The sequence below is a fragment of the Pelophylax lessonae genome (assembly GCF_965119305.1).
Source record: "Pelophylax lessonae genome assembly, chromosome: 3".
Classification (NCBI taxonomy): Eukaryota; Metazoa; Chordata; class Amphibia; order Anura; family Ranidae; genus Pelophylax; species Pelophylax lessonae.
In genome coordinates this window covers 410,921,893-410,948,381 of record NC_138770.1, presented here as the reverse complement: position 1 = coordinate 410,948,381, position 26,489 = coordinate 410,921,893, and the positions used below count along the sequence as shown (strand labels likewise).

General features: G+C 43.2%; 1 protein-coding gene across 1 annotated transcript in view; it reads left to right on the top strand.

Annotated features, from left to right (window-relative positions):
• MAN1A1 (mannosidase alpha class 1A member 1) overlaps nt 1-26,489 on the top strand; it is a 357,303-nt gene that overhangs the window by 137,142 nt on the left and 193,672 nt on the right. Inside the window, exon 3 of the mRNA XM_082252272.1 lies at nt 613-728. Within this exon, the coding sequence (XP_082108398.1) occupies nt 613-728 (116 nt within the window). The remainder of the gene's footprint in view (nt 1-612; nt 729-26,489) is intronic.

Below are 26,489 nucleotides of genomic sequence, written 5' to 3'. Positions count from 1 at the left end.
GATCTGGAGATTTTGGAGCCAAGTCAATGCCTCAAATTCTGATGCTCACCTGGCCATTTTTGCACCTTTGCCTGTGGACATGGGTCAGGACGGGCACCCTGATCAGTTTTTGGCTATGTAGCCTCATACACAACAGACCCCAATATACTCTGTTTTGACACCTTTCTATTAGAACCAGCATTAATGTTTTTAGCAAGTTGGATCACACTACACAGGCCAGTCTTGGTTCCAACGTGCATCAATGGGCCTTGCCCTCCCATCACCCTGTCACTGGTTTCCTGGTTTTCCTTCCTTAAACCACATTAGGTAGGTCGTGAACTGAGCGAGGGTACTTGCATTGCAGCCCTGATGATAACTGTGCCTTCAAAAGTTTTGGTTTGCTTTTAATCCTTAATAATAATCTATAAGTGATAGCATATAAACTCCCTTACGTGGCTTATGTTAAGTTAACCTGTTTAATAAGAATACAAATACATGCTCTAGAACTTTTAACATTTTATAGTAGAATGATTGACCTCTCATAAATGTTTGTTCTAAAAGAGTAAATGTAAATGAGAAGTAATGGTGTAGATGTTCTGAGTGCTAATGTTGCAATTTTCTGCTTGGTTTCAGGCAACATCCAAGGAGCAACAATTGTAGATTCTCTGGACACACTGTTTATCATGGGCATGAAAGATGAATTCAAGGAGGCTAAGGAATGGGTTGATAAAAACCTAGAGTTCAATGTGGTAAGTTAATACATAATTATTTCATTGTTTTTGGATGAACTGTGATTGGTCACGTACACCATGTAGTCTGGCTCAACTGTGGTAAAGAGTAAAATATTACTTGAGCATTTTTTTTTTTTTTGGATTGTATGGTGAGGGGCCTTAAACTCTGTCCATTTTTTGTCTTCTGTGTGACTGGTGAGAAAATTGGACGTTATAATTTGTTTTAGTAACCAATGTCACTTGGATCAAAGTGTGGGTAGAATCCAAATATTAGGTTGTCTCCAGAACAGGAATGGAGTATAAGTTTCTTTCATTCATCGACGGACACAGCGCTCCATAAATCATAAGGGTTATATTGCCTCCTCCAGGAGTAGGACTAGGCAGAAGAAAAAACACCTGGCTACGCCCATGGGCCCTCCTCAGCTTGGTATACATCCCCCCCCTTCTCTGCTCTAAGTAATCAGTTTTAATCTGTCTAGTCAGGAGTAAGGACCTAGGCTCCTGGCTAGAATCTCTGGTCCTAGAAATTTTCTCTCCTTTTTTTACATCTTTTGTTTTTTTTCTCTCGGGAGATCTACAATCAACTGCTTGGATAATCTAGATCTAGTGGCTCTCCCCAGCCCATCCAGCAAAGCACGTGCAGACAGGAGTTGCGCGCTAGGTCGCCCGCGACCTAGCCTCATGGACAGAGGCTGGCCCGCAAATTAAACCTCTCACAGGGTCGCATACGACTGGGCTTGAGTCTGAGTCGCAGCGGTTTCTTAGCTGACAGCTTCCCTACGAGGATTCTGTCTGGAGAGTTACCCGCACCATGCCCCTCTCCCCTTTTTGGCGTTTTTTTGAGATGGATGCGGGTAACCTCCAGGGAAGGTTGGACCTGGACCTGCAGGTTCCCTCCTCCCATCCTTAAATCCCTCAGTAAGCTTGGCTTCCCTCACTCCCTCCCCCCCCCCTGTTTGGACCTGGACTCTGGAGGGGGGTCCCAGGGCAGAGAATGCAGTGGAGACCCCTGGGGCCCCCCCCCGCTATCCCCATTCTTTAAGGGTCCTGGGATAGTGTGTGTCCTGCCCTGGAGGTGTGGAAGGGTCCCAGTGTAGAAGACCCCTAGGTGCATGCCCTACTGTTTGCAGTGTGGGTATGGTACAGGGGGGTCCCAGTGCAGAAATCGGTGCAAAGTGCACAGGGGAGTCTCCCCTAACTTGAAAAGGTGCAGGAAAGATCCTGGCAGCATGCTTCAGCCATTTTCTCTTAGTCTAGCTGGTCTCCAGTTGGCGGCCATGTTTATGTAGCCGATATCATGAGGGCCATTTTCCCTTAGTCCGGGAGACGCTGGAGACGACCGAAGCCTCGTGGCAGTGCCAAAGCTTCTCTTCCTCAGTTTCTTCTTCCACTGCCTGTGCCCGGGACATATGAACTTATCCCTGCAGTGCATGGGACTTTAAAAATGGAGGATATGGATGATGTAGTCACGGACGTTGCTGTGTCGTTTGTTACGCATAAGTCGCCTTGTACTACATACAAAGGTGTTGTAACAGATCAACCGGCACCCCGAATGGGTACCTCCGTTGAGGGATGCTCCTAGTGCTTCCCAAGGGCTCCAAGCACTCCACCAGACACCATAACCACCTCAGACCCCACGAACTGCCACAGCTTGGTTGGGGTCTCCCCGTTTCCTACCCACCCTATACCTACGACAAGGTTCCAGTTAGTGAACCGCTCTTTCCCTAGAGAGTGAAGCAGGAACAAGCTCTTACAAGAGCTTAGTGATTATTCAAGGGAGTATGAAGAGCATAGCAATCCCTTGTAGCGGATTCCCCCAATGAGACAGGACCTTAGATTGAGGATGAATTAGAACTCAAACCGTTTGTTCAAACACATGCACAAAGAGATGTACACTGTGGGACAATCCCCCTTCCCCCTTAGCAGCCAATCCACATATACATCCCATAATAAGTTTATCTTAAGGCAAACGGAAACAATAGAACAATGGAATACAGGCACTTACCAATAACAAACCCCACCCCATCTCACCATCTAGCAAGGGTCTATGAGACACTCCTGCAATAGTCTGAAAAGTCAAACTGTTCATCTTCATACATTTCCTGAGAGATATTGCTGACAAATATTACTGTCCCATCTGAAGCCATCCAAACCATTCTCTCGGCATCCCCCAAATATCTATCTGTCCCTCATTCCCAGTGACTGAACACTGTCACAGGTGTTTCCTTATGTGCCTTATTTTTGACAGGTTTTCCTGTAAGGAATGGGAACAACCAAGATTGCCCTTTGTGGTTCCCAAACGTTTTGCTGTAAGTTCTCCTTTTGAGAAGTCACTTTTAAAAAAGTGACTAGTTCACCAGCTGTTTTCAGGTTGAATAAAGCAACTATGATCCCAGTAGCCGAATCCCCATTCTGGCTGACCGGAAAGCGGAGGCTTTGGCACGCAGCATGTTTACTATGGCTGGTTCGGCATTGTGGCCAGTCTTTGCCTCAGCCCTGGTGTCTCAGACCCTAACTAAATGGGCCAAACTTTTGCACCCAGGGCCTGGGGAGAGAGCAGGTCCCCGCTGCTTATATTGATTCAGCGGACCAGTTGGTCCATGGGCTGCAGTTTTTTTGTAATGGAGCCTTGGATGCAGCTCCTGTACTGTCCAAACTTTGTTTCAGTGGTGGCAATTAGATGCGTGCTGTGGCTTAAGAATTGGTCCGCAGACCAAGCCTCTAAGAAAGCTTTTATTGATCTGCCCTTTCAAGGCAATTGCCTGTTTGGGGTTACCCTGGATTACCTCATTAAGGGTATCATGGGGGGAAAGAGTACCTTCCTGCCACAGTCAAGGAAAGGGAAGGAGCCTCGTCGCACACTGGGGCCCTCTTTCTCAGCCCATAGAAAATAATTTTGTGCTTCTGGGATGAAGAAAAAGGGAAACTGATCTTTTCAATCTTCCCCAAGAGGTTCCAAGCAACCTTGATCTGGTAAGCCTAGAGCTAGCTCTGGACCAGTAGACGAAACCCCTTCAGCATGAAAACAAAAACTGACAGAGGTTTAATTTAAAGCCCATTCAGACTGGCGCGACACGACTTTGTGGGGCGACCTGTGAAGTCGCGGTGCACAGTGTGCGGCGCGACTTGCATGGACTTCATATAATTGAAGTCGCCCCAAAGTAGTACAGGACCCTTTTTCTAAGTCGGAGCGACTTGTGTCGCTCCTATTAGAACGGGTCCTGTACTACTCAATGGCGAGCGACCGACCGCGACTTGTCAGGCGACCAAGTCGCCTGACAAGTCGCGCTAGTCTGAATGGACTCTAAGAGCCCATTCACACTAGCACGACTTGTGAGGCGACTTGTGTAGCCCCAGGTTGCTTGACATAACAAAAGCAATGTTAATCAATCAGTGACGTCTTAATTGGCACTACTGAAGTCGCTCCGACTTCAGAAAAGGGTCCTGTACTACTTTGAGGCGACCTGTGATCCGACTGTCCCATATACTTCAATGGGAGTCGCCTCCTTATCTTAATTGACACGACTTGTTATCAGACTTTCCAGGAAGAAGAAAGAGATTAGCCAGGCATTCCCCACAGACAAAGTTGCCTGTCTCTTCAAAGTAGTGCACAAGTCTCTTCCAAGTCTCTTCCAAGTCTCTTCCAAGTCTCTTCCAAGTCTCTTCCAAGTCTCTTCCAAGTCTCTTCCAAGTCTCTTCCAAGTCTCTTCCAAGTCTCTTCCAAGTCTCTTCCAAGTCTCTTCCAAGTCTCTTCCAAGTCTCTTCCAAGTCTCTTCCAAGTCTCTTCCAAGTCTCTTCCAAGTCTCTTCCAAGTCTCTTCCAAGTCTCTTCCAAGTCTCTTCCAAGTCTCTACCAAGTCTCTACCAAGTCTCTTCCAAGTCTCTTCCAGTCACGGGGCGACTTTCTGGTCGTGGTAGTGTGAACCGGCTCTAACTCTTCAAATGTTTTTGTTTTTTATATACTTTGAATTTTGAACCTTCATTTGTTATGGACACTGCTGTGTTGAATCCAGGTTGAGCCTGTTTTTTTTTTTTTTTTAATTCGATTGATAAATTGCAGGCAACAGTGTCGGGAAGATCATTGGAAAAAACAAATTTACTACTCTTTTGAAATTGTATTTTGTATTGTTGAAATGTTCCCCTAGATTGCGAATGGGGTTCTTTGATCAGTCATTAAACTAACTCCTTTGTTCAAAAAATTAGAAGCAGAGTTTGTGATGAACTGGAACACAGTAGACCTATTGCTGTTTAGATTAGTAATAGAAACTTGGCACATTATAAGGTGAGATCTACTGAGCCCTATCCCTCATTAAATTATTACCTAGTGAATGATGTAACCACAAAATGTCCATTAGGTATTTATTTACTATGATGGGGAAAGGAAAAATCGAAATCCGTAAAATCTTATATGCATTTCCACATTTTATTTCAATTAATTCTAGCCTACTCTCATTAATCTGAATTATTTTGAAATTTGAAAACTTTAGGAAGATCCTACACTTTATTTCCTTGAATTTACTATGTGAATTCACTATGCCCAGGGAATATTGTACTGCTGTGTCACACATTTCAGAGCCTGCCTTCTGAGAAGCTGAGGAGGAATTTTAGGAGGCAGAGCTAGTACAGGAATCGGTGCTTGTAAGACCGAAAGGTACCATGGCATAAGTATTCCTTCAAAGTGTAAAACGTAAACCGAAGAAGAGAAGCTGCAAAACATGCATGGAATCCAAGAAGATTTGGAAAATGATGGCTTGCAGACAGGCACTACTTACAATATGAAAATACTTTTTTCAAGGAGGCTAAATTGGATTGTCAAAAATTGTGTGTATTGCAATGCTGATATTTTAAATGAAAGTGTAACCATAGAACTCTTTGAACACATTGGGTCCTCATTCTTAGTCCTCTTTCACAGGGGTGGACCGACTTGGGTCCTCCTCTCAATTTTATAAGTGGATCCCATCCAACCCGATTGGACCCTTTTATTGTCCTCTATTAAGCTGCGGTTGTAAACTGACACTTGTCTGTTTACATCTGTCAACATCCAATCCGTTCTGCTAAAAATATACGTCTAGTGGTTTGGATGAGATGGCAGTAGGGTGTAAATGGGCAGGCGGTCCATTTACATCTGACCGCCCATAGAGAAATCCGGGCTGTGTCTGTCTTTTTTTTTTTTTTTTTTTTTTTTTTTTTTTTAATTTTGCAGTACATCTGGTCCTAGCTGCCTAGGCAATTATGTCATTATGTGTGAAGAAAGATAACCCTAAGAAAAGTGTATCCCCCGCGCTTAGGTGGGTTAAATATTAAAGAACGTGAATGAAGAGTGAGCAGCAGCTATAGGGGTAGGATTAAGAATGTCAAAAATAGTCTTATGTGTGAAGACTATCTACAGCGCTTGCTAATGGTACTGTGTGCAATACAAACAAATAAATAATGCGTATCGATGAGTTGGGTGTCACAATGGTGAACAATAGATAACTATAAATAAATTTAATAGAACAGTCGCATAGCTGTATGCAATATACAAATGAATAATCCAGTGATCTATTCAACAGTAGTGCAATGATCAATAAAATGACAGTAATGTGAAATAGTTCATTAAATATAGTGCAGTAGTTGAAAGTCCATTAATAGTGACAATCCAAACATCTTCCAATTCTTAATCAAGGTGCAGGTGCTTTGTGCTCAATTTATCAAATATGATTCGTGACTTTGGTGGCATGGGTTCCTTTTTCCAGTGAATTTGTTACAAATTGATCACTTATCAGAAATAGTGGGTCTTATGAGCTTTATAGCACTGGACCGATAACGCTTGTAGGTCCTCCTGTTCTATTAATTTATAAACTATTGTTCACCATTGTGACACCCAACTTTTGCACATGAACTCATCGATACGTATTTATTAATTTATTTATTTGTGTTGCACCCAGTACCATTAGCAAGTGCTGTAGGTAGTCTTAACACATAAGACTATTTTTGACAATTATGTCATTCGACTATCCCATGTACTCATGGGATATTGGCATCGTCGATCCCAGGAGTCTTTAACTGCACATTGTCCTTACACTGCATGCGTGAGTCTGGGAGGTGCATGCTGGATAGCAGGCTTCAGTGCCCATATCTGCAATGGCCACTGACAGAATACCTGGAAGGAGATCAGACAGATTTTACAGGCACATACTATGTGGATGAGTAAAATATTATGTTTAGATGCTGCAAGAATCACAAGGATGCTTTTAATATTTTGAATAGAGTGTTGCTCCTCTTTAAGATAAACTTGTTAGCCTAATGTAAAAAAAAATGTGCCTGGTGGTATAATATGCAAAGCAATGCTTTCCAAACCTAAGGTAATATGCAGAAAATTGATCCTATGTTGTTGCAGGTGTACATGTGTGAAAGGGTCCTTTAATGCTTTTCATACACATCTACCTCATGGATTGGGACAGGTTTTTTTTTTTATTTTTTTTAACCCGGGAAATCCTTGAAATAATTTTAGATCATGGGAAACCCCTGCAAAAAATAATTTTATCTACACCTCACAGTACACTAATGTGATCAGTGGGTTGATGTAGTAATAAAGCATAAAAAAAAAAATGGCATATATTTGACAGCTGGAGTAGATCATTTTTAACCCTTTGCTGTATAACAAAATTACTTTTAAAGTACAAATTACAGGACACATAGCTATGTTGCATCCCTGTGCTGCTCTGCATATGAGGAGCATGTAATCTGGAGGGTTGGCAAGGCAAGTACTTACCTGCCGGCGATTGACAGGTTGCTGCTCCTGGAACTGTTCAGGCACCAGTTTTGACTTCAGTGCCATTCTTTGCAAAACATTTAGAATTTAATGCAGGTGTAGTTGACCTTCAGCTTTTTTTTAAAACTTTAAGCTTGTATATGTATCTGAAGCAGCCTTAAAGTGGATGTAAACCCTCACATATACCCAGTGAAGTGAACAGCCTCAGATTTATATGCATATCTGCTGTCTTCAGCTTTATATATTCTTTAGAAAGTGCACATCGTTTTCGAAATGTTCTCTTCCTGTTAAGCACTGGCAGTGTTGTGTTGGTATACACAGTATGACATCTGATTGGAAGAAAGGACACACCCCCACTCTACATAGGTAGAGGAAGGAAGGAATGGGCTGTGAATAGACCAGCTCTCTGCTAATCAATTTATAGCACCCACCCCAACACAAAATTCAGCCTGGTTTTATCTCGGTTGACGGAGAACTTGTCAAGTTATCATGCTGATAACAGAAGAACAGAGCAGGAGAAAGCCACAGGACTTAAAGCTTTGGAGAGAGATAAGAAAACACTACAGATTTATGTGTCTAGGTCAGATTTCATAAATTAGGTTTACATCCACTTTAAAGTGATTGTAAATGTTCACCGTGTTAAACAACCCTTTCATTTCAAAATTGATTGAAATTAAAGGCAAACATTTGTGTATAGATATTTAAAAAAAAAAAGTGATCACATTCCTTCTGTTCTCTGCTGTATAAGATTTGTGGGGAAGAGAAGCAACAGCATACTGATCTTCCCAGTAACAGGCTGTGCTGGGAGGGCGTGTCAGGACAAGTCTGATCACTGGAGGAGAGTACACTGAGTTCCCAGCACAGCTAGAGAACTGACCATGCTGTGCTCTCCTGTTAAATGTGGTCAGTTTCTAACAGGAAAGCAGAGGGACTGACAGGAACACCGGGGGTTTCACACAAAGGAAGCAATACAAATACAGGCACATCACAGCATCTCAGGAATTTAAAAAGTAAAACATGCAAGAGTTTTGATTTCTCTATACAAGATCTTTCAGTTAACAAAATAATTTGTGCTGCTTATGCAGTGCCCTGCATTAGTTTAGTCCTTAATCGTGGTTGATATTTAAATGATTTTAATGTTCTCTGTCACTGTTTACTACCTTGGAGCATCTTTTCAAATCAACCGAGAAATCTCTGCTGGTGTGAAAATGATTTTGCATATTACTGCAAGAAAAAAATGCTTCTAAATGTTATCATCCTCAAGTATATTTTGAATATTGGGAAATTTTTGCATCTTACTTTATATCCTAATTGTATTCTTTGGTGTGCACAGTAATTACATCAGAAGTATTATGATATTGAAAATGTAAAATAGCATTTTTTTATGCTTGAAAATGGTTGTAAACCTCTAAAAGGAAAATAAAAAAATCCTATTTAGTGTCCATATTTCAAAGCATTGTGTGATTTCTGGTTGCAATCTTCTAACTTCTCTATTTGTAGGAGTGGCTTCTGGCAGTTTAATTGGACACTGGGCAATTCAGGGAGATGGCTTTACCCCCTCCAGGACACAGCAGGTGATTGACAGCTGTGTGTTTTTCCCCTATGAGACTATGTAGAGGGAGGCATATCCATTCCCTCCACTCAGGTGTCGGATTACACTCAGCTCTCTGTGCATTGTGTGATGTCTAATTTCCAGCTCCTGCCTTTTGGAAACTTACAAAAAGCCTTTGGTGTTTGTGTTCTTTAGATTGTTGCAGACAAACGGGTACAACTTTATGTAGTAGAATTTGTTTAATTTGTATATCCCCTGAGGGTATTTTGCCTTCATTCGGTATGTGTAAGGGTTTACAACCACTTTAGGCCTGGTTCACAGTGCCATGACTTCAAAGTCAACATCCCAGCAGGACTAATACAACAACTTTAACCACTTCTGGACCAGAAGATTTTCCCCCTTAATGACCAGACCATTTTTTGTGATTTGGCACTGCGTTAATTTAACGGACAATTGCGCAGTCGTGCGAGGATGTAACCAAAAGAAAATTGATGGCCTTTTTTTTCCCCACCCACAAATCAAGCTTTCTTTTGGTGATGTTTGATCACCTCTGCGATTTTTGAGCTATAAACAAAAATGAGCGACAATTCTGGAAAATAAAAATTTTCACTTTCTGCTATATAACATTCCCAAATAAAAAAAAATGTAAAAATCAAATGTTTTCATCATTTTAGGCCAGTTTGTATTCTGCACATATTTTTGGTAAAAGAAAAAAAAAAAATCCCAATAAGCGTTTTTAGATTGGTTTGCGCAAAAGTTATCACGTCTCCAAACTAGAAAGGGGAAAGATTTATTTAAATTTATTTATTTTTACTAGGAATGGCGGCGATCAGCGATTTTTAGCGGGACTGCGACATTGCGGCGGACGGTTCGGACCCGTAACTGTCATTTTTGACACTTTTCGGGGACCAGTGACATTATTACAGTAATCAGTGCTAAAAATATGCACTTTTACTGTAATAATGACTCTGGCAGGCAAGCGTTTTAACCCAGGGGCGATCAAAGGGTTAAATGTGAGCCTAGGGGGTATTTTCAAACTGTGAGGGGGATGGGCTTGTGAAATGAACACACCTGTGTTCGTAAATAAAAGGCACACAGGAGCTCTGCATTGATTCCTGAGAGGACAGATGTCTGCTGTGTTTACAACAGCAGACCGCCGTTCTCTCTTTACGGGGAACGATCGCGATTGCCTAGCAGCAATCGCGGCCGCCGGCCCCGTGGATCGGCTTCCCCGCTGGCGAGTGGGCGCTCGTGCCCTCAGGATTGCTTCCGCGAATTGCTTTACAGGTACGGCGATTCGTGGGAACCTGCCGCCGTATAACTGCGGCGGCTGGTCGGCAAGTGGTTAAAGTGGAGTTCCACCCTATTTTTATACTTACCTCCATCTTCTCGCTCCGGGTCACCTGAAAAAGAAATGGATAATCGCATATTTTTTTTTTTTTTACTTACCTTACTTCCTTCTTCCTCCTTCCTCGGCCGCGGCCCGTCGTCACTTCCTGGCTCTGCAATGATTCCTGGGAGCTGGACGTCATAGCTCCCAGGAATCATTGCGCCTGCACCGGCCCCGACGTCAGTTCCGGGTCGCGCGCGTCATCCCCTTCTAAACAGCTTCTGGGCATGCCCAGAAGCTGTGGAGGGGTGACGCGCGCGACCCGGAAGTGACGTCGGGGCCGGCGCAGATCATCGTGGGACCACAGAAGGCGGAAGAAGACGCCGAAGAGGACGCGCTGGCTTCAAGCTGCCCACATCTGAGATGGCAGCGCTGGACAAGACGTTTGCAAGGTAAGTATTTCGTCTTGCAGGTAAGTGCAACCCGGGACAGATCAGAGGCTAGCCATTGTGGAATGCACTAGCCCTGACTGTCCCGGGGGTATTAAAAAAACAAAAAAAAACAAATCCAGGGTGGAACTCCGCTTTAAAAGTAGTCAATGCAAGTTGCATCAAAGTCGCACCAAAATTAGTGTAAGAACTTTTTTCTTTGCCAGAGTGACTCAAATGGCTCCTGTTAGAACGGTCCCATTGCACTTAATGGTGTACGCGTTGTCATGTGACTTGTGCTTGCAAAGTCAAAGTGCATATAGCACCAGTGTGAACTGGGCCTTAATGTAAAATAATTTGTTTCAGAGTTTGACATTAGTGAATTGTTATATAGGTACATGCACACAACTGGAAATAAATTTCTAATCATCTAAACAGGATCTTGCTAGCGAAAATATCCTGCGTATGAGGAAGAAAAATAAGCATGAAATGGATCAGTAAAGGGCTTCATTCATACACACACAGACATTAAAATGTCTATATAGCATTTAGATGCATAAATATTTACTTACATTCGTTAAGGCCTGGTTTCCACTAGTGCGACTTGCGGTGCGACTTGACACATGTCAAGTCGCACAGCAAGTCAAAACCCATTGTTTTCAATAGGGTCCGTTTCCACTGCCGCGGCTTCAGTTGCCGCGACTTCAAAAGTAAATCGTGTACTACTTTTAAACGCGACTTCCCTCTATATATGAGGGAAAAGTCTAACTGAAGCCGCAGTTTACTTTTGCTACGAAGTTGTGCTAGAAGTAGCACGACTTCGTAGCCGCACTAGTGGAAACCGAGCCTAAATTCATGTGTGTTTTTGTGTACACACATATGTTTATATGCATACACACAAATTACACACTATGTGCATAGGCCCCTACAAATTAAGGGAACTGCATTCATATCTGTTAAAAAAATAAATACATTAAAAAATAAGAAAAAACAGTACTGATAAAATTGCTGTTTTTTTTTTTTTTTTCCTCTGCGGCATGTGTGAGAACCCTAATGCAGACAGATCTGGTGGTGTATTGTATTAGAATTGGCTTGTATCAAGTGCTGCTTTACATTTGTAGATCAGTCCAGTGTTTGTCAAAAAGAGGCAATTTTAGAACGGTGAAATCTCTGACAACCACTGCAAAAGTAAAATGGCAGTTGCCAGCTAGCTAGCCAGCCAAAAAAAAAAAAAATGCTGTTAAATGTGTTTAAACAGAGGTTTTTGTTACAAAATTTGCAAATTTATGTGAAAGCCACGCTACCTCTACAAAGCCCCTCTGTAAGTGTGATCCTACAGCTAGGTACAGGTGGTCCCCGGGTTACAAACAAGATAGGGACTGTAGGTTTGTTCTGTCGAATTTGTAAGTCGGAACAGGAACATTTTGTAAGTGTAGCCCCAGCCAAAATGTTTTTTTGGATAGCATAGGGAAGGGGTAACACCCCTGTACTATTTGTTTTGCAGTCTGTTCCTGTTCAGAAGATTTCTCCTGACTTCCTGTTGTCTCCCTCTGTTTTGTAAGTAGGAGTCCTTTGTAAAGCCCCGTACACACACGCAGATCGTCGTCATACAAACGTCGGCGGACGAAAGATCTGCCGATTGTATGCGTGTTAGTATGGTGTCTCCGACAGATGTCTGCACACAATCAGCGGACAAGAGTCTTTCTTGCAAACATGAAAATTTTTGTCGGCAGACACCAGAACGGACGATTGTTCGCCTGTCAGTACAGAAATCAGCCGACAGACCGCAGATTTGCAAGACTGGGCATGCTCAGAAAATAAAAAACACAGGGAAAGTTAACCATTACATGACATCACTTCTGCAGTCAGCTGAAGTCTGCGGACAAAATTCTTGTGCTGTCCTTGTGCTGTCTTTGCACTTTTCAACAGACACCGACATCCCGGGGAGAAAAGACGAACATTTGTATGACGACGATCTGTGTGTGTGTACGGGGCTTAAGTCAGATGTTTGTAACCCGGGGACCGCCTTTATATGCATAACAAAAGTTGTCTGGATAAATTTCGATTTTGGGTTTAGCTCTGTTTGTACAAAAGAAGCTAATCTTTAAACCAGCTTCTGCTGAACAGCCCTACTGGAAAAGCAGCATTTCATCAGCTGCTGCAGCACTGATTGGCCTTTGCTGTCAGATTACAGTAGCACAGCGGGGGAGATCCAGTGTATATACCCAACTTAACTCTTATGTTTGAGTTTCTATATTGGTGCACATACAGTTTAACAATGGATAAATTAAGGGCAGGTATGCCTTAAAGCCACTAATTTTTCTCTGTGCAGGGTCACACTAGACGCCCAGCACAATAGTAGCTAAAAGTGTCCATGTCCCCATGCCATTTCCAGCAAACATTTGCATAGGCACACATTGGAGGCTTTCAGCTACCATTGTGCTTTGTTGGGCTTCTGGTGTGCCCCTGTACCATTGTAAAGGAAATTGGCTGCATCAAGGCATACCTGCTCTTAATTTATCCATTGCTATACAGTATACACACTGATCAGCCATAACTTTATGCCCACCCGCTTCATATTGAGTAGGCCCCCATTTTGTTGCCAAAACAGCCTGATCTGTTATGGCATGTACATCACTAGGTCTCTGAAGGTACGCTGTGGTATCTGGCAGCAAGCCTTTATTGCCTGTGCGGTGGAGGCCTCCATGGATCCGACTTTTTTTTTTTTTTCAGCACATCCCACAGGTGCTTGATTGAGAACTTAGAGGCCAAGTCAACACTTCAAACTTGTCATTGTGTTCCTCAAACCATGCTTGAATCATGTTTGCAATGTAGCAGGGCACATTAAATAAGATACTATGGTAATTTACCCCAATGCGCATGCCCCAAAATGCGTTGGGAGCACGCCGGTGACTCATACACGGCAGACGCTGCGGCTCACCTTGCAGTCCAGTCCTCTAATTCATCCCTCAGCGCCATCATCACTTCCTGATGGACAAGACCATGGGACGAGCGGCATCTTTTTTTACCCACGAGGCAGCCCCATGCAGACACTGGACTACCTATGCACCCATATCCACTTATATGCAAGTTTTTGTTGTGTCCTGCAATATTAAACCTTTTACAGTCTTATTCAGAGGCACCTGTTTTCTCTGTTTTTATAAGGGGGCAGATTATCTCACTCAAAGAAGCCATTACTTTCAGGGAATACAGTGCCCATAAAGGGGTGTACTTGGTCACAAACTATATTTGGGTAGGTGGTATACGTCAAAGTAACATTCACATGAATGACAGAACTAAGGTTTCCCAGCAGATTACCCAAAGCAAAACACGGCCTCTGCCGGCTTGCATCAGACCAAGCCACTTTGTTCCATTGCTCTGTGGTCCTGTTCTGAGGCTCACGTGCCGATTGTAGGCACTTTTGGCTGTAGACATGGGTCACCATGGACAACCTGTGCAACCCCATATGCAACAAACTGAGATGCCCATTTTTTTCTGCTTTCAACTGATCAAATGAATGGACAACATATTTATTTGCTGCCCAATATAGCCCATAGACTTTCATCTGCCATTCTAATGAGATTTTTAATGGTGTTCACTTCATCGGTTAGTGGTGAGAAACCTAGGCTGATTGGTGTATGTGCTCCAGAATGGAGGCTACCAAAGATAGTTAGTACCACACTTTACAGAGGGGCCTTAATGGGGCGGTGCGGCTTTCACATTTGCAAATGTTGTGCAACCAATACCTCTGTGTTTAACTCTGATTATTGGTGTAATTTGGGTTTTTGCTGGCTAGCTGTTAAATGTGCTCGTAAAACCTTTTGTTTGCAAGGTCGACTTTAGGTCCCAAGCTTTTTTTTTACAGTATCCCCAGCCACTGCACTTAAAAAGCATTTAACCACATAACGACCGCCCACCGCAGATATACTGCAGCAGGCAGCCGCTGCTGGGCAAAGTGACGTGGGGGTACGTCACTAGCCCACGAGCTTCTACGGGGGCAAGTGCGTGCCGCCGTAGGCGCGCTCCCGCTCGTTCCCTGACATCCCCGCGCGAGTGACCAGAGGCTTCGATGTCCGCTGGCCTATCGTGATCCCCGCTGGAGAGGGAGAAAGGCAGACGGCTGATGTAAACACAGCCGTTTGTCATTCTCCATGATGTAACTGCAGAAACTATACAATCCTACTATGTAGGATTGTATGTCTCTGTGGTTACATCACAAGCCACGCCCCCCCACAGTTAGAATCACGCCCCTAGGGATACATTTAACCCACTGATCACCAATGAAGTTAACCCATTCCATGCCAGTGTCATTTTTACAGTAACGGTGCATATGTATAGCACTGATTACTGTAGTAATGTCACTGGTACCCCCAAAAGTGTCAAAAATGTCAGTCAAGGGTCTGATCTGTCCGCCGCAATGTCGCAGTCCCGCCAAAAAAATCGCAGATCGCCGCCATTACTAGTTTAAAAAAAAAAACAATAAAAATGACAATCTTTCCCGTACTTAGTAAAGGCAATAACTTTTGCGCAAACCAATCAAAATACGCTTATTGCAATTTTTTTTTTGCCAAAAATATGTAGCAGTAAACAAATTGGCCTAAAATTTTAAATTTTGATTTTTAAATTTTTTTTGGGGGGGGGGGGATTTCATATAAAAAAATGTGAAAATATTATTTTTTCAAAATAGTCGCTCTTTTTTTGTTTATAGCGCAAAAAATAAAAATCGCACAGGTGATAAAATACCACCAAAAGAAAGCTCTGTTTGTGGGAAAAAAAGGATGTCAATTTAATTTGGTACAGCGTCGCATGACCACGCAATTGTCCGTTACAGTCACACAGTGCCGAATTGCAAAATAGGCCCTGGTCTTTGAGCAGCCAAATCCTCCGGGGCTTAAGTGGTTAATCTTGTAGTAAAGTCCTACAAGTTTAGAGTGCAGAAGTGCAATTTGGTTTTTCAGGGCTTGGTAACACCAGAATCCCTGTTAAACTTTGGTTGCCCTGTGAAGAGAGCGGTGCAGATGTGTTGGAAATAACACATCACACTGTATACTTTTTTTATCAACTTTATTTTTTTATTTTATTTCAGAGAGTCGTGATGCAGTGTACTGTGTTGCAACTTGCTGATCTGAAAAAAGTCTAGCACTTCCTACCTAATCGGACATAAGATAAACTGAATAATTTATGGGTTGGGACAGCACAGCCTAACACATAGGCTGTGAATAAGCCCTAACTGAGAGATACTGTTCTAAAATAAGTTTAAATACAGTATATAAAAGTACAGTAATTTGTATTTCCTCTATTTCAAGTATTTGCGGTTCTGCAGAACTACAGCCTCTGGTAGAATATTGAGTATAAAATATGTTGAATGGCCATGTCTGGCTCTCTTCCTGCCTGGCAATAATGTCACTAGTATACCCCATCAGAGCTAAACTTAAACTCTATAAACTCTTATCTAACAGGAGGTCTGGGTCTACATTTATTGCTCTCGCTTGGACATTCGACATGATACCACCATGTATGATGTGATCGCAGTTTACTTCTGTGTGGAGGACCAACGCGTTGTGTGCAAGCACGAGAGGATGGGGCGCGTTACATTTTTTTTCTTTTCTTACAACATCCCATGTGACCACAATCAGCAGTGACAGACCCCAGATATCCTAGTAAAGAAGACCTATCAGACCCTAGATATCACCTCTGCCCTTAACTGCGTCCGATCTGACCAAGATCGGTCTGAACCGATGCTTGTACAAGCTAGTAATGGCTTGTAAAACAGACTGGAACCAGTGACAAAATACAGGTCCCTTCCTGTTCCTAATACCATAGAGGTGATCGGAGATGATCTGGTCTCCAAAATCCTTTATGGAAAGCCAGGGGAAGACTACCCCTCCCTGTTGCCTGTAAAAGCAACCCAGCGGCTAATTACCCACTAGAATAGCTTTTATATTACAAAATAAAAAATAAAATAATAATTCCAGGATGATACCTGCAGCTAGAGGGGTACGGGTACTCCCTATGATGGGAAGGAGGTGGTTAATTTATTTTATTACTGTGTCTCTTTTGAAGAGCTTTAGCAGCGTTTCAAGAATGGTACTGTTGCATTTGTGCATGTGTTTTTTAAAGGCTATGCGTAGTGTGAATGGGCCCTTACAGCGGTAGTAGCCGCCAAAAAAATAAAAAGCAATGGGCTCCCCTGCAGGTTGAAGTCCTAATTAATGTACTAGCATGCACTGCATATTGGCACATTATGACACTTTCCTGTACACAGAGCCCTCCAGCACAGCACTGTCATGGCTCCCTGACGCTGCCTTCTGGGTTTGTGGGCTCCAGCTGTATGACTGGCCAGGGCCATGATGACGTCACCGCCATGCTTGCACGCAGGAGCCTTCAGCTCTGGAATGGTATGCCGTCCCTTCACAGTGCATTCGCCGGGGGCATCACTGGCTGGGTGTTGTGATTATCTCGTAGACAGCGCAAGTTTAGGAGATATAATAAGCCTATAATACAGTTTACCTATAGGTACACAGAATTTAAATTCCACTTTAAAGTCGGAATCTGTTTATAGCAAGGGACTTGGATGTCAAAAACGTAGTTGATCTTTATAATTTCTATGAAGAATTGATGAACTTTTGTTGTGCGTTATACTGTTTCACAGATGTTTGCAGTCTCTTCAGTTCCAGGAGCCAGAAATGACTTGTGGTACCACACTTTGCTCCAAGGGAATGTATGTAATTACTGAACAAACAGATGAGTAGCTACAATAGTTTGGAGCTTGGCTAAGCCAGTCATCCTTTGTGATCCTAGCCAGTTTAGAGGGATCCCTCAAATCTTTCTTGTGGTTGTCAGTCCTGCCATGTGGATACAGACCACTCAATCTAAACAAAGCAATGTTTATTTTGGCCTGGAACTGTGTGATGACAGTTCTCAGATCACAGGGAAAGGATAAGTCTGGAGTAAGAGGTTTTTTGCAAACTTGCTTGGCTCTGTGATAACAAGTCTCACATCATAGATGAGAAAAGACAGAAGTAAGTTTTATTTGCAGATTTGCTTGGGATTCTCTGGATGTTGTGAAAAGCTAATGTGTTTTAAGATTGCAATTTAAAAGCTGCTCAAGCTTCTATCCCTTTTTTAATGTGGTTTTATTTCAACCTTTCTGCTTTTTCAAACTTGACATGTCTGCCCGATTACAGTACTAAGACATGAGTTTAGTTCTGATGCCACTGGCTGGATTAGATATTGCTGTGATTCATATGCATAACCTAATCAGATTTCTTAACCAGTAGGTAAGCCAGGCAAGACTGCGCTTTGAAGTAATACCAGAGGGAATGTCGTAGTGCCTTTGGCTCCAGAACAGTGCAGAGCTGGAAGCTTTGAAGTCACTTGGGGCAAAATAAAAAGATTTTAAGAGTAAAACTTTTAAAGTGTCTTGAATAAAAAAAAGTTGTAATTAATGTAATTATGGTGCTAAATAGTTTCAGCTTTTTAAAAATAGTTTACAGCGATTTTTAATGCTTTTTAGAAAATTGTTTGTATGAGAAGCTTTGACAAGGTATGGAAAGCCTTGTTTAAGGGAGATTGGTTTTCTTTTAAATTAGAACCCAAGACTAAACTTTTTCGTTTTGGGTATAGTAAGGGTTTTTTTTTACCATCTGTGGCCATTGGGAGATTTTGCTTTACTTCCTGTCACATAGCCAAAACAGGAAATGAGCTGAAATTTTTCCGACGTGAGGGAATCCTGGTTACCGGAACAAGTGTCCCCGTTGGAAGATTTCCCCTCTATTACTTTTCTGGGGACAGCACAAAATGTGGGCTTTAGTTTTACTTATAAGAATCAGGGCTGTGGAGTCGGTAGATAAATGTTCCAACTCCGACTCCTCAGTTTTTTGTACTTCCGAATACGACTCCCCAACTCCGACTCCTCTGTATTAAATATGTATTAATATTTCGATACTGACTTGGGTGGGTGGCATTGCAGTAACTATTCTGGCCACATCACTAATGATCTCTGGATAAACAAGGATGGCTTCTTCAACAGTAAGTTTTGATGAGCGATCATACTTTTCAACTTATTTTAGTGCTTTATAAAACTCCTGTTGGAATTTTTTTATTTGGACATTTACCGGTTCTGTAACGCTTATGCGACGTCAATTTCCTTTAGCAACTTCCATTTTGTCTAAGAAGGAATCAAAGTCTAATTCTTGGTTTGAAGAAGATGATCCTGAGTTACCACTATTGCTTAATAGAACTTTATCCTCTGGAAGTATTTCAGGTCGTAATCCCTTCATGCGAACTGCTACATCATAGAGGGCCTTTTTCCCAGTAGCAGTCTGTTCACTGTTCAACAAAAGTCGGCTCATTGGGTTGACATAAATAGCCGCTAACCAGATTTCATTTTCCAGCAAGAGACTCTCTTTTCATCATTGAAGATGCAATGCCCTCAGCTATTAACCCTGCATTTTTGTTCAGGCGATATAACAGGCTCTTCTATTCCAAAAGGAATTTACCCGGGGTTTAGATCGTCACATTGCAACCTCTTGGTGACAGTGAAGGGGTGAGAAACAAGGTTCTCCAGCTCTTTTGTTTGTGTCTACTGGCTTTCAGTTAATGCAAGATTTTCATTGTCCATTTCTTCTATGAAGTCTAAGTTCAAGCAAACGCTTCACCATTAAATAAGTGCTTCCCCAGCGAGTTGTTTGATCCAAAATGGCTCCTTTTCCTGCACGTCTTTTCAAAATTGCATCTGTTTTCGGGGCCCTGGCTGCAACAGTTACTTGCCGTAATTTGCCAATTAGTGTAGCTGCATGGCGATCTTTTAATCCATCTCTTATGGCAAGTTGCAGTGTATGAACAACACATCGCATATGATGAATAGTAACAAGCTTCAATGCTTCTTCAACAAAGTTGTCTAAAAAAATGTCAGCATTCTCTTCAGTTTCTAAACTTTCTCCAATACTTGCAGAGCTGTCTTCCTCTAACTCTAATATCTGTTTGATACCTTCATCTGCGTTCATCTTCTCAATTGTGCTCAACATGTTAGAAGCGTTATCTGTCACAACACACAAAATCTGTTGCTTTTGTAATTTCAAAATCTTCTAGAACACCCTCCACTAACTTCTGAAGGTAATCACTGGTGTGATGTGCCTGAGTGTCCTTTAATCCGAGGGTCCGTGTTATTGTTTTGTTTTTTTCATCCACAAATCTAACATTAATAGCAAAATAATTGACTCTGTGACGTGTGCATGCATCCATTTTAAGGAAGACAAAACATCCTTTCAGAACTTTCTGTAGTTCTTCCTTTTTACATTTGGCCTCCCCAATTAGAAGTTTCCTTATACTAAGTCATTAATTATAACTTTTTGTGAATTTAGGACATTTAAACTTTTTTTTTTTTAATTCCAATCTAAATTTAGTAGGAGTCTGTGCATTGTTTGCCGACTTCAGGTACCCAAAATTTCCTCCGACTCCAACTCCACAGCCCTGATAAGAATACACAAAAAAGGAAAGACAGGCTAAATTTTCTTGGTACCAATAGACACATATCAGACCGTTTAAAATCCAATATAGTTTTATTACAAAAATACTAATTATTTTCACTTTTGTTAATGGTAAACAGAATAGAGGGTTCCTCCTTACCAGGGGCACAGAAAACAATAAAACGCTGACACAGGTATTCTAATACCTCTCCACTCCATCCAAAACGTAACTAAAGATTTTGCCTTTAGTTATACTTTAATGGCTTCACCTTTGGAAGATTTAACCCCCTTCATGACAAGGCCATTGTTATTTAGCACTGTGCTACTTTACCTGGTAATTCCACGGTCATTTACATAATGGAACTTTCTTTTGGTGGTATTTGATCACCACTGGGTTTTTTGTGATATAAACAGGAAAAAAAAAAAGGAATTCTGGGAAAAAAAACATTTACTTTCTGCTAGAAAACATATCCAATAAAGCAAAATAAAATTTCCTCATGAATTTTAGCTAAAATGTGTTTTGCTACACGTCTTTGGGAAAAAAAATCCTAATGGGTGTATATTGATTGGTTTGTGTGAAAGTTTTATAGCGCCTACAAGCTTTGGTGAATATACTGGAATTTTTATTTATTTTTTTTACTACTAATGGCGGTGATCAGTGACTAATGGGACAGCGATGGTGCGGTGCACAATCTGTCACAAACTGATGCTGGAGGGAACTGCCACTGACCTCACCAGTGACATTAATACAGTGATCAGTGATAATACTATACACTGTAACTGTACTAATGACACTGGCTGGGAAGGCATTAACATCTAGGGCGATCAAGGGGTTAAATGTGTGCCTATCAATGTGTAATGTGTGAAAAGTTTGCTGCTTTTAATAAAAAAAAAACTTCGTTTCTCATCCTTTCTTTGCAGGGATGAGAAACCATGCTTGTTACCTCTGTACAGAGCTCTGTTTTGATTGCTTACACAGCTCTGGGCTGTAAATGTACGCAGCCAATCAGCAGGTACAATCCACAGTGGGGGAATCGTATGCGCATTCCCTAAACCCGGAAGCAGGCAGCGATGTATGGGTACGTTACTTTGTATTCATACCCCTTGAAATCCACATTTTGTTATGTTACAGCCAAAAACGTAAATGTATTTGTGTTGACCTATCACATAAAATCCACAGCACACGCGTGGGAGAAGGTGCTCTGGTCAGGAGAGACCAAAATTGAACTTTTTGGCCTAAAAGCAAAATTCTGTGTGGCAGAAAACTAACACAGTACATTGCCCTGAACACACATTCCCCACTGTGAAACATGGTGGTGGCAGCATCATGTTGTGGGAATGCTTATCTTAAGCAGGGACAGAGAAGCTGGTCAGAGTTGATGAGAAGCTGGATGGAGCCAAGTACAGGGCAATTAGAAGAAATTTTGTTAAGAGTCTGCAAAAAAACTTGAGACTGGGGCGGAAGTTCACCTTCCAGCAGGACAACGACCCTAAACATACAGCCAGAGCTACAATGGAATGGTTAAAAACAAAGCATATTTCTGTGTTAGAATGGCCCAGTCAAAGTCCAGACCTAAATCCAGTTGAGAATCTGTTACAAGACTTGAAAATTGCTGTTCAGACGTTTTCCATCCAATCTGACAGAGCTTCAGCTATTTTGCAAAGAAGAATGTGCAAAGCTGGTAGAGACATCCTCCAAAAAGACTTGCAGCTGTAATTGCAGCAAAAGGTGGGTCTACAAAGTATTGACTCGGGGGCTGAATATAAAATGCACGACACACTTTACACATTCATTTGTAAAACATTTTTTTTTTATACTATATTTATTGAGATTTGTAGAAAAATACATATAAACATAAACATGAGATCGAACTCTTTTTACAAAGGGTATAAAAGATATAAAACAGCATGGTTAATACACATGGTACAGTTGGCCTAGGGACCGAATGCCCCCCGGCGCAATGGGGTAAGCATAAATCGGTACAAAACAAATTAAGGAACACTGAACGAGTAAAGTACGTGGTATCTGGGTTAATGAGGGAAGTAAGATGCTGGGTAGGCACGAATAGACTGCCAAACATGAGACTGGTAGCGATGAAATAATTGGTAATGTATAAGAGGATAATGGAATGCAACAGGGGTTCCGTATGGCAGGGGCTTAAGGTAGAGAAGTAGACCCTGTTATATTCTGAGTGCTTGCAAAGTCCATGCGGGTGTTCCAGTTACTGAATGCGAAGGAGGATGTGTGAAGAGAAAGCTCCTCTGAGGGAAGAGAGTAGTCCATGAACTGACGCCATCTGCGTTCAAATTTCTTCATGTTTCCAGATGGCTGGGTCATGGAGTCAGTTTTTTCCAGTAGGAAAAGTTTGAGAAGAGCCTGTTTAACTAGCGCCAGCTGTGGGGGGGCAGGATGGATCCAGGATTGCATTATAGCTCTGCGAGCCGCAAGAAGACAGATATGAGCCCACTGCGGAGTTGGCGTGATAGTTCCCGAGGAAGATTTGGCCGTCGACATATCATAGCTAAAAAGGCATAAAAGTGGTTCTGTCGGGAGACATAGAGATGTGACTTTGGAGATATAGCGCAGTACTTGATCCCAAAATGTAGCGATAGGGGGGCATTCCCACAGTCTGTGAAAAAGGGTTGGCCGAGGAGTATTACACCATGAGCAGGTGGCTGAAGAGGGGTCCAGTTTGTCATGGCGAAAGGGAAAGTAAGCTCTATGTGCTATCCGGAATTGGGTTTCACGCCAGGTTTCGTTGAGGACCAGGGAGCGAATTTTCTTGTAGCCCAGGAGGATTTGTTCCTGTGCTTCCAGGGAATTTAGGACGGGTGACCATGGTTTAAAAGGGATTGTGCCGTATTTGGATGCTTGGTGGGCCACTAGTTTATGGTAGATCTCCGAAATAGAGTAAGAGTCTTGATCAATGAGGGTGTCAATAGGTGAGCGTTGACAAGGGTTCTTGTCCGGGTGGGAGCAGGCCCTAATGTAGCTGCACAGTTGGTGATATTGGAACACGTGTGAGGGCGGTAGGGAGTATTGCCGCGCGATAGCAGCAAACGGGAGAGGAGAGCCCGACTTGTGGTCTATCATTCTTGAAACAGAGGTTAGTCCCAGAGAGGCCCATTTTTTGAAAGTGTTACAGTCCGTGGATGGGAGGAACATCGGATTACCAGTGATAGGTAGGTGGGGAGATATCATGGAGGGAAGGTCCATGAGCTTCCTCATTTCTCTCCAGGCAATCACTGTGTCCCTAATGAGTACATTCTTCCCCAGGAGATGTGGTAAAGCAGAAGGTCTTGTGTGGAGAATCGCTTGCAAGTTAAAGGGTGCCACCAGTGCTGATTCTAATTGATAGTTGGAGTAACGGTTTTTAGCGACCAGCCAGTCAATACCTTGTCGCAGGAGGCAGGAGAGGTTGTACAGTCTGATGTTTGGCAGCCCAGCTCCCCCCTCGCCCTTCGGGAGAGAAAGTTTTTTCAAGGAGATACGAGGTTTCTTCCCCCTCCATAGAAATTTCTGGAGGGCAGAGTGTAACCTGCGTACATCATAATGTTTCAGTAATAGTGGGAGAGTCTGTAAGGGGTACAGTAGTTTCGGGAAGGATACCATTTGAAAAAGGTGGCATCTCCCAAAGAGCGAGAGGGGGAGATCCGCCCAGGCTTCCATCTCCTGCACCATTTTGTTGAGAATTGGGGGATAGTTGAGAGAATATAGTGATGAGGGGTCCCTTCCTATCTTAACTCCCAAATACGTAATGTGGTGATTTGCCACCAATAACGGTGACGAGCCTATCCAGGAGCTGGCCAGCCGAGTGTTGAGAGGCAGGATTTCACTCTTATCAAAATTGATGCGCAACCCCGTGCACTTGCGAAAAGTTGAAAATACGTCCCTGAGTAGTGTAATGTCTGAGGAAGGCGACGTAGAAAAAAGCAGGATGTCATCGGCGAAAAGAGCCGACCGAAACAGCTGGTCTCCTACGCGAATACCGCTAACCCCTGAATCCGAGTTCAAAAATCGCGAGAGAGGCTCGATAGCCATGTTGAAGAGGAGAGGGGAAAGGAGGCATCCCTGTCTAGTGCCTTTGTTGAGCGGGATATCAGGGGAAGTAAAGGAAGGCGTAACGATACGTGCCGAGGGGGATGAGTACATCGATTTGACGAATTGTAGTATGGGTCCTGTAAATCCTAGAGACTGCATGACCATAAATAACCAGGCAAAGCTAATATTGTCAAAAGCCTTTTCGGCATCTAGAGAAATGATGGCAGTGTCAGCGTCAGAGTGAGATTTGGCATAGTCTAGAGCGAGGAGGACCTTGCGTAGATTGAGGGTAGCAGACCGACCTTGGACAAACCCTGATTGGGCTTGGTGTAGGAGGGACGGAAGGATGGGAGCTAGTCTAGAAGCTATGATTTTAGAAAGAATTTTTGCATCCACATTTATGAGGGAAATGGGTCTGTACGATCCCGGGAGCAGTGGGTCTTTACCTTTCTTCTCTAGAAGCTTAATATGAGCTCTGGATCCCGTGGGTAAATAGGGCCCCCCCTCCCATATATGTTGGTAAACTGAGCAGAGGGTGTCACGGAGAAAATCTGCAGTAAGTTTATAAAATTCAGAGGAGAATCCATCTGGGCCCGGGGCCTTCCCAGAAGAAAGGGATTTAATCGTGGTGAGGACCTCAGTGGAAGATATAGGGGCATTTAGCTGTTCCAGGTGTTCTGCGCGTAGCCGGGGGAGTTGTAAGCCCCCTAGGAGCTTTAAGGCCGCCTCCCTATCTATGGGATCTTCTGAGTAGAGGGCAGTGTAGTAGTCAGTAAGAAGGGCTTCGATCTCCGTGGGAGCGTTAGTAATAGTACCGCTGGGGGTACGGAGTGCACCAATGTATGTAGGTTTGTGCGCTCCCTTACTTAGTCTCGCCAGGAGTCTACTAGCTTTGTTACCATACCTGTGTAGCTGTAGCGTAAAGTGGGAGTGGTGGACCAATTCCGCCTGGGCAGACCAATGGTCGAACGCACGCTTGGCCGCCTGCCATGCCCGAATGTTCGAGGGGGTGCGGTGTAGGGAGAGAGCCTGGTGTGCTTTACGAAGGGAGTCACTAGCTATCATGTATTGTCTGCGATTCTGTTTTTTGAGTTGAGCAGTGTAGGAAATAACACGACCCCGGAGGAAAGCCTTCCCCGCTTCCCAGAAGAGGTTGGGAGTGGATTGGTGGATGCGGTTATTGAGGACGTATTCCTCCCAGGATGTACGTAGCATATGTTTGAAGTCCTCACTTTTCATTAAGTACGCTGGAAAACGCCAGGGGGCAGAGACCCTTGGGGAGAGAATACCATCAATTTGGGCCGTAACAGGGGAGTGATCAGAAATAGCCATGTCAGCGATAACTGGGTCAGTGATGAAAGGGAGCAAGTCCGGGGAACAGAAAATATAATCGATGCGAGAAAAGGACGCGTGGGGTGCCGAAAAGAAGGTGAAGTCCCTATCTGTAGGGTGTGTGAGGCGCCAGATATCCGTGAGCCGAAGTGAAGAAATGGCCTGGGCTAGGGGGGTGGAGGGGTCGTCAGACTGTGTTGACTGTCTAAGTGTGTGGCTACGATCTTCCGAGACGTTCATGACCGAATTAAAGTCTCCTCCAATCAGGTGTAGCGGTTCAGCAACCTGTAAGGCCCAAGTAGTGAGGTCTCTAAAAAAGAGTTGGTTTGGGGAAGTTGGAGCATAAACGTTGGAGATGGCGATGTCCCTAGAGGCCACCGTTAGGTGAAGTGTAATCCTACGCCCGCATGAGTCAGCGTCAAGGGCTCTAAGGGAGTGTGAGAGTCTTCTATGAATCAACACTATTACTCCTGCCTTCCTACCCACGGCTGGCGAGCCATAAACCTTTCCCACCCACAATTTCTGCATCCGAAAGAAGTCCTCCGCGGCCAGATGTGTCTCCTGTAGAAGAGCCACATCTGCCCGCAGATGCTTGAGGTGCCTCAAAATCTGCATACGTTTATGGGGGGAGCGCAGCCCCTTTACATTCCAAGAAACTACCTTTAGGTGATGTCCATCATCCGAGGGAGCCATGACCGAAGTATTGAGTAAGAAGTAGCAGTCTCTGTAGAATACAGGCGCACCACAGGCATCGCCCCATCGGATCCGGAGCCACCCAGGAAGGAAACGTTACCTAAAGTCAAGTATATAAAATGAATGTTAAAAAAACAGATACCAGTAAGAACCCCAGTATGGAGGTACAGCCTCCAGTA